This window comes from Oryx dammah, unplaced genomic scaffold (assembly GCF_014754425.2).
Source record: "Oryx dammah isolate SB20612 unplaced genomic scaffold, SCBI_Odam_1.1 HiC_scaffold_18, whole genome shotgun sequence".
Classification (NCBI taxonomy): domain Eukaryota; kingdom Metazoa; phylum Chordata; class Mammalia; order Artiodactyla; family Bovidae; genus Oryx; species Oryx dammah.
Genome location: NW_024070202.1, coordinates 32712939 through 32721913, shown reverse-complemented (window position 1 = coordinate 32721913; position 8975 = coordinate 32712939). Strand labels below are relative to the sequence as shown.

Genomic DNA, 8975 nt, shown 5'->3' with positions numbered 1-8975 from the left:
ATCAATTACAAGAAAAAAAAACTGTAAGAAACACAAACATATGGAGATTAAACAATACGTTACCAAATAACTAACAAGTTACTGAAGAAATCAAAAGGGAAATCAAAAAATTTCTAGAAACAAATGACAATGAAAATATTGGAACTCAAAACCTATGGGACACAGCAAATGCAGTTCTAAGAGGGAAATTTATAGCAATACAATCCTACCTCATAACTGGAAAAAGAAGAACAAAAAACCCAAAAATTTGTGGAAGGAAAGAAATCATAAAGATTCGAGCAGAAATAAATAAAAAGAAAGAAACCATAGTAAAGATCAATAAAACTAAAAGCTGGTTTTTTGAGAAGATAAACAAAATTGACAAACCTTTAGCCAGACTCATCAAGAAAAAAAGAATAATCAAATCAACAAAATTAGAAATGAAAAAGGAGAGGTTACAACAGACAGTGCAGAAATACAAAGAATTCTAAGAGACTATCATGAACAACTATATGGCAATAAAATGAATAACCTGGAATAAATGGACAGATTCTTAGAAAAGTTCAATCTTCCAAGACTGAACCAGGAAGAAATAGAAATTATGAACAACCCTATTACAAGCACTGAAATTGAAGCTGTGATAAAAAATTTCCCAAAAAACAAAAGCCTAGGACCAGATGACTTCACAGAATTCTATCAAACATTTAGAGAAGAGTTGATGCCTATCCTTCTAAACTCTTTCAAAACTCTTTCAAAAAATTGCAGAGAAGGAACACTTCCAAACTCATTCTACAAGGCCATCATCACCCTGATACCAAAACCAGACAAAGACAACACAAAAAAAGAAAACTACAGGCCAATATCACTGATGAACATAGATGCAAAAATCCTCAACAAAATTTCTTTATTCCAGGGATGCAAAGATTCTTCAATATACACAAATCAATCAATATGATACACCATATTAACAAACTGAAAGGTAAAAACCATATGATAATCTCAATAGATGCAGAAAAAGCCTTTGACAAAATTCAGCACCCATTTATGATTAGAACTCTTCAAAAAATGGGCATAGAAGGAACCTACCTCAACATAGTAAGGCCATATATGATAATACTACAGCAAATATTCTCAATGGTGAAAAACTGTAAGCATTCCCCTAAGATCAGGAACAAGACAACGGTCCCCCCTTTCCCCTTTTATTCAACATAGTTCTGGAAGTCCTAGCTCCAGCATCAGAGAAGAAAAAAAAAATAAAAGAAATCCAGATGAGAAAAGAAGAGGTAAAGCTCTCGCTGTTTGCAGATGACATGATATTGTACATAGAAAATCTGATTCTGTTACTGAAAAATTATGAGAGCAATTTTTGTAACAGAAAATTATGAGAGCTAGTCAGTGAAATTAGCAAAATTGCTGGATATAAAATCAATACACAGAAATCACTTGCATTTCTGTATACTAACAATGAAAAATCAGAAAGAGAAATTAAGGAATCAATCTCAGTCACCATTGCAACAAAAAGAATTGAATATCTAGGAATAAACTTACTAAAGAGACAAAAGAACTGTACACAGAAAATTATAAGACACTAATGAAAGAAATCAAAGATGATATAAACAGTCCATGTTCCTGGGTAGGAAGAATCAATATTGTGAAAATGACTATACTGCCAAATGCAATCTACAGATTCAATGCAATCCCTATCAAATTACCAGTGACATTTTTCACAGAACTAGAACAAAAACTTTCACAATTCATATGTGAGACCCAGAACAGCCAAAGCAGTCTTGAGAAAGAAGAATGGAGATGGAGGAATCAACCTTCCTGATTTCAGATTATTCTACACAGCTACAGTCATCAAGATAGTATAGCACTGGCACAAAAACAGAAGCATAGACAAATGGAACAAGATAGAAAGGCTGGAAAAAAACCCATGGACCTATGGGAACCTTATATTTGACAAAGGAGGCAAGAATATTCAGTGGGGCAGAGACAGCCTCTTCAATAAATGGTGCTGGGAAAACTGGGCAGCAACATGTAAAAGAATGAAATTAGAACACTTCCTAACACCATACACAAAGAAAAACTCAAAATGGATTAAAGTCCTAAATGTAAGACCAGAAAATATAAAACTCTTAGAGGAAAACATAGGCAGAACACTTGATGATATAAATCAAAGCAAGATCCTCTACAACCCACCTCCTAGAGTAACGGAAATAAAAACAAAAGTAAACAAGTGGGTCATGATTAAACTTAAAAGCTTTTGCCTAGCAAAGGAAACTATAAGCAAGGTGAAAAGACAACCCTCAGAATGGAAGAAAATAATAGCAACTGACAAAGGGTTAATTTCCAAAATATACAAGCAACTCAAACAACTCTATACCAGAAGAACAAACAACCCAATTAAAAAGTGGGAAAAAGACCTAAACATACATTTCTCCAAAGAAGGCATAGAGATGGCTAACAAACACATGAAAAGATGCTCAGCATCACTCATTATTAGCAAAAAGCAAATCAAAACTACAGTATCACCTAACCTCACACTGGTCAGAATGCCCATCATCAAAAAGTCTACAAATAATAAATGCTGGAGAGGGTGTGGAGAAAAGGGAATGCTCTTGCACTGTTGGTGGGAATGTAAATTGATATAGCCACTATGAAAAACGGTATGGAGATTCCTTAAAAAACTAGGAATAGAACCACCATATGACCCAGCAATCCCACTCCTAGACATATACCCTGAGGAAGCCACAATTGAAAAAGACACATGTATCCCATTGTTCACTGAAGCACTATTTACAATAGCTAGAACACAGAAGCAACCTAGATGTTCATCAACAGATGAATGGATAAAGAAGTTGTGGTACATATACACAGTGGAATATTACTCAGCCATAAAAAGGGATGCCTTTGAGTCAGTTTTAATGAGGTGGATGAACCTAGAAGCTATTATACAGAGTGAAGTAAGTCAGAAAAAGAAAGATAAATATCGTATTCTAATGCATATATACAGAATCTAGAAAAGTGGTACTGAAGAATTTACTTACAGGGCAACAATGGAGAAACAGACTTAGAGAACAGACTTTATGGACATGGGGATAGGGGAGGAGAGGGTGAGATGTATGGAAAGAGTAACATGGAAACTTACATTACCATATGTAAAATAGATAGCCAAAGGGAGTTTGCTGTATGGCTAAGAAACTCAAACAGAGGCTCTGTATCAAGCTGGAGGGGTGGGATGGGGAGGGAGACGGGAAGGAGGTACAAAAGGGAGGGGATATATGTATACCTATTGCTGATTCAGGTTGAAGTTTGCCAGAAAACAACAAAATTCTGTAAAGCAATGATCCTTCAACAAAAAAAAATTTTTTTTAAGTGAGAGGGAGGGAAAGAAGAAAAAGACTTTATTTAATGCAGGCATTAACCACAGTCTCTCCTCTTTTCCTGCCTTCCCACTCCTATGGCTGATGATAACAAACAGGGCATGCACTCTGTTACCATAAAAATAACCTTATTCATTCAATCATTCCATCAACAGGTATTTATGCAGCACTAACTGCCCACTTTATACCCAGTGCCTTGGAGAATACATGGCAAGCACAAAACAGGCCTGCAATTAATGATTTTATGAGGAGGTTGGACAAACAAGTTAACAAGGAAAGTATATCATATTACTAAATGATATGATACCAGGAATAAGTGTTATAAAAATTTAGGGTGATATAAAGTCTATAATGTGTTTAACTCAACCAGATGGTAGATGTGTAAAGTTTGATCATAAAAGGACTTAATTAACTTTTAAACTCTATTCTTCTCTTACTGTGAGAGTTGGAAACACATTACCCAGTGTCCGAGGCCAGTGGTGGCCGGGAGGAGATACCCCACGTCCGAGGTGAGGAGCGGCCGGGAGAAGCCACCTCACGCCCGAGGCCAGGGCCAGCGGCCGGGAGGAGCAACCCGAGGAGCGGTGGCTGAGCAGGCACAGGGGTGCCTAGAGGAGCTATCCCACCTTGAAGGTCAGGAACGACGGCGGTAAGGAGATACCCCTTGTCCAAGGTAAGGAGCAGCAGCTGTGCTTTGCTGGAGCAGCCGTGAAGAGATACCCCAAGCCCAAGGTAAGAGAAACCCAAGTAAGATGGTAGGTGTTGCAAGAGGGCACCAGAGGGCAGACACACTGAAACCATACTCACAGAAAACTAGTCAATCTAATCACACTAGGACCACAGCCTTCTCTAACTCAATGAAACCAAGCCATGCCTACAGGGCAACCCAAGACAGGCGGGTCATGGTGGAGAGGTCTGACAGAATGTGGTCCACTGGAGAAGGGAATGGCAAACCACTTCAGTATTCTTGCCTTGAGAACCCCATGAGCAGTATGAAAAGGCAAAATGATAGGATACCGAAAGAGGAACTCCCCAGGTCATTAGGTGCCCAATATGCTACTGGAGATCAGTGGAGAAATAACTCCAGAAAGAATGAAGGGATGGAGCCAAAGAGAAAACAATACCCAGCTGTGGATGTGGCTGGTGATAGAAGCAAGATCTGATGCTGTAAAGAGCAATATTGCATAGGAACCTGGAATGTCAGGTCCATGAATCAAGGCAAAGTGGAAGTGGTCAAACAAGAGATGGCAAGGGTGAACGTCGACATTCTAGGAATCAGTGAACTAAAATGGACTGGAATGGGTGAATTTAACTCAGATGACCATTATATCTACTACTGCGGGCAGGAATCCCTCAGAAGAAATGGAGTAGCCATCATGGTCAACAAAAGAGTCTGAAATGCAGTCCTTGGGTGCATTCTCAAAAATGACAGAATGATCTTTGTTCGTCTCCAAGGCAAACCATTCAATATCACAGTAATCCAAGTCTATGCCCCAACCAGTAACGCTGAAGAAGCTGAAGTTGGATGGTTCTATGAAGACCTACAAGACCTTTTAGAACTAACACCCAAAAAACATGTCCTTTTCATTATAGGGGACTGGAATGCAAAAGTAGGAAGTCAAGAAACACCTGGAGTAACAGGCAAATTTGGCCTTGGATTGCGGAATGAAGCAGGGTAAAGACTAATAGAGTTTTGCCAAGAAAATGCATTGGTCATAGCAAACACCCTCTTCCAACAGCACAAGAGAAGACTCTACACATGGACATCACCAGATGGTCAACACCAAAATCAGATTGATTATATTCTTTACAGCCAAAGATGGAGAAGCTCTATACAGTCAACAAAAACAAGACCAGGAGCTAACTGTGGCTCAGATCATGAACTCCTTATTACCAAATTCAGACTCAAATTGAAGAAAGTAGGGAAAACCGCTAGACCATTCAGGTATGACCTAAATCAAATCCCTTATGATTATACAGTGGAAGTGAGAAATAGATTTAAGGGCCTAGATCTGATAGATAGAGTGCCTGATGAACTATGGACGGAGGTTCGTGACATTGTACAGGAGACAGGGATCAAGACCATCCCCATGGAAAAGAAATGCAAAAAAGCAAAATGGCTGTCTGGGGAGGCCTTACAAATAGCTGTGAAAAGAAGAGAAGTGAAAAGCAAAGGAGAAAAGGAAAGATATAAGCATCTGAATGCAGAGTTCCAAAGAATAGCAAGGAGAGATAAGAAAATCTTCCTCAGCGATCAATGCAAAGAAATAGAGGAAAACAACAGAATGAGAAAGACTAGAGATCTCTTTAAGAAAACTAGAGATACCAAGGGAACATTTCATGTAAAGATAGGCTCGATAAAGGACAGAAATGGTATGGACCTAACAGAAGCAAAAGATATTAGGAAGAGGTGGCAAGAATACACGGAAGAACTATACAAAAAAGATCTTCACGACCCAGATAATCATGATGATGTGATCACTAATCTAGAGCCAGACATCTTGGAATGTGAAGTCAAGTGGGCCTTAGAAAGCATCACTACGAACAAAGCTAGTGGAGGTGGTGGAATTCCAGTTGAGCTGTTTCAAATCCTGAAAGATGATGCTGTGAAAATGCTGCACTCAATATGCCAGCAAATTTGGAAAACTCAGCAGTGGCCACAGGACTGGAAAAGGTCAGTTTTCATTCCAATCCCAAAGAAAGGCAATGCCAAAGAATGCTCAAACTACCACACAGTTGCACTCATCTCACATGCTGGTAAAGTAATGCTCAAAATTCTCCAAGCCAGGCTTCAGCAATACGTGAACCGTGAACTCCCTGATGTTGAAGCTGGTTTTAGAAAAGGCAGAGGAACCAGAGATCAAATTGCCAACATCTGCTGGATCATGGAAAAAGCAAGAGTGTTCCAGAAAAACATCTATTTCTGCTTTATTGACTATGCCAAAGCCTTTGACTGTGTGGATCACAAAAAATTGTGGAAAATTCTGAAAGAGATGGGAATACCAGACCACCTAACCTGCCTCTTGAGAAATCTGTATGCAGGTCAGGAAGCAACAGTTAGAACTGGACATGGAACAACAGACTGGTTCCAAATAGGAAAAGGAGTCCGTCAAGGCTGTATATCGTCACCTTGCTTATTTAACCTATATGCAGAGTACATCATGAGAAACACTGGACTGGAAGAAACACAAGCTGGAATCAAGACTGCCGAGAGAAATCTCAATAACCTCAGATATGCAGATGACACCACCCTTATGGCAGAAAGTGAAGAGTTAAAAAGCCTCTTGATGAAAGTGAAAGAGGAGAGTGAAAAAGTTGGCTTAAAGCTCAACATTCAGAAAACGAAGATCATGGCATCCGGTCCCATCACTTCATGGGAAATAGATGGGGAAACAGTGGAAACAGTGTCAGACTTTATTTTGGGGGTCTCCAAAATCACTGCAGATGCTGACTGCAGCCATGAAATTAAAAGACACTTACTCCTTGGAAGAAGTTATGACCAACCTAGATAGCATATTCAAAAGCAGAAACATTACTTTGCTGACTAAGGTCCGTCTAGCCAAGGATATGGTTTTTCCTGTGGTCATGTGTGGATGTGAGAATTGGACTGTGAAGAAGGCTGAGTGCCGAAGAATTGATGCTTTTGAACTGTGGTGTTGGAGAAGACTCTTGAGAGTCCCTTGGACTGCAAGGAGATCCAACCAGTCCATTCTGAAGGAGATCAACCCTGGGATTTCTTTGGAAGGAATGATGCCAAAGCTGAAGCTCCAGTACTTTGGACACCTCATGCAAAAAGTTGACTCATTGGAAAAGACTCTGATGCTGGGAGACATTGGGGGCAGGAGGAGAAGGGGACGACCGAGGATGCGATGGCTTGATGGCATCACGGACTCGATGGACGTGAGTCTGTGTGAACTCCGGGAGTTGGTGATGGACAGGGAGGCCTGGCGTGCTGCGATTCATGGGGTCGCAAAGAGTCAGACACGACTGAGCGACTGAACTAAACTGAACCAGAATGTTCTAAACAATGTACAGAAAAGTTCCCTTTTTGGGGTTATAGTCCTCTGCCCCCTGCTGGCTATTCCAACCTGTGTAGGTATTCACAATTGACAGCTTTGGGTATATCTTTCTCGACTTGAACTGTGCACTTGCAGATGTACTTTATCTTAAAAATAAAAATGTATGATCTTAAAAAATGTACAGAGGCTATAGTTCAGTTCAGTCACTCAGTCGTGTTCAGCTATAAGATCTGTGGAAAAAACAGAGTAGCTGATGTTTGTAATTTTCAAGGCATTTTTGCATTCAGTTCAGTTCAGTTCAGTCGCTCAGTTGTGTCCGACTCTTTGCGACCCCATGAATCGCAGCACACCAGGCCTCCCTGTCCATCACCAACTCCCGGAGTTCACCCAAACTCATGTCCATCAAGTCGGTGATGCCATCCAGCCATCTCATCCTCTGTCATCCCCTTCCCCTCCTGCTCCCAATCCCTCCCAGCATCAGAGTCTTTTCCAATGAGTCAATTTTTTTTTTACATGTAAAAGGTCTTAGTTTATTCTCTCTTTCATGAAAAATCTGCACAATCACCACAGATACAGTCACTGTAGAATCTTTACTCCTTCTGTTATCCAATCTCCAGCTCACTTCTTTTTGCCAGCACCAACGTTGGCCTTTGCAGTCCCCCTGACTTTCTTCATTCTGTTCTTGCGTTCCTTTCGCTGTTTTCTTGAGGTCTTTTTCTTCTCATACAGGCCATGTCTTGCAAGCCTATGTTTGGGCTCATTTTTCTTCCCGTAATCCAAGGAATCGTAAATCATGCCGAAGCCAGTTGTCTTGCCACCACCAAAATGAGTTCTGAATCCAAAAACAAAGATGACATCTGGTGTGGTCTTGTACATTTTGGCCAGTTTTTCCCGAATTTCTGTTTTAGGTACTGTTGCCTTTCCAGGGCGAAGAACATCGATGACCATTTGTTTCCACTGAAGCAGTCGGTTGGTCATGAACTTCCTAGTCCGGATAGTTACTGTGTCGTTCATGATGGCGGCTGATCTTCAAGCAGCCAGGGAGGAAAAGAGGGCTAAAACTTCGCCGGCCAATCATATCAACGCTCCCAATTTGTCAATTTTTGCATTACTTCTTCTAATTGTAATAACTTTCTGAGAGGTACACAGAGAAGATAATATCTCAGTTTTTTGTTGTGGAAATTAATGCTCAGAGTAGGGACATGAAATGCCCAAGAAGACATACCCTGTAGGTTCAGAGGAAAGATTAGAAATTAGGTCTTTTGACATCTCAACTAAGACTCTACCCTTACCATAATAGTATGAGTCTGTTTTCCAGGTACTTGTAAAATGGAATGAATAAAGAAATAAGGTATCTCACTCCCTTTTCCTGCGTATGGGATTAACCACAAGAAAGTTAGACATCTTTAGTTTTCTTTCCTACAGTCTCTTAGCACCTAACTCCTGTTAGGTGGCCTCAGGAAACATTTGTTGAAGATGTCCACTCTATACAACATTTTGGGGAAAGCTTGATTTGTTTAAAGCAGAGGTTCTCAGAAACCCATCTATAGGTTAGTGCTTGGCTAGCTAAATATGCATTTTATTTTTTTTTTAA

The 8975-nt window shown here is 40.0% G+C and overlaps 1 protein-coding gene across 1 annotated transcript; it reads right to left on the bottom strand.

Moving 5' to 3' along the window:
* Positions 1 to 7893: 7893 nt before the first annotated feature.
* Positions 7894 to 8462, bottom strand: LOC120878088 (40S ribosomal protein S24-like). The gene has a single exon (XM_040260676.1). It carries the CDS (start codon positions 8393 to 8395, stop codon positions 8000 to 8002), a length of 396 nt encoding a protein of 131 aa, XP_040116610.1. The 5' UTR covers positions 8396 to 8462; the 3' UTR covers positions 7894 to 7999.
* Positions 8463 to 8975: the final 513 nt, after the last annotated feature.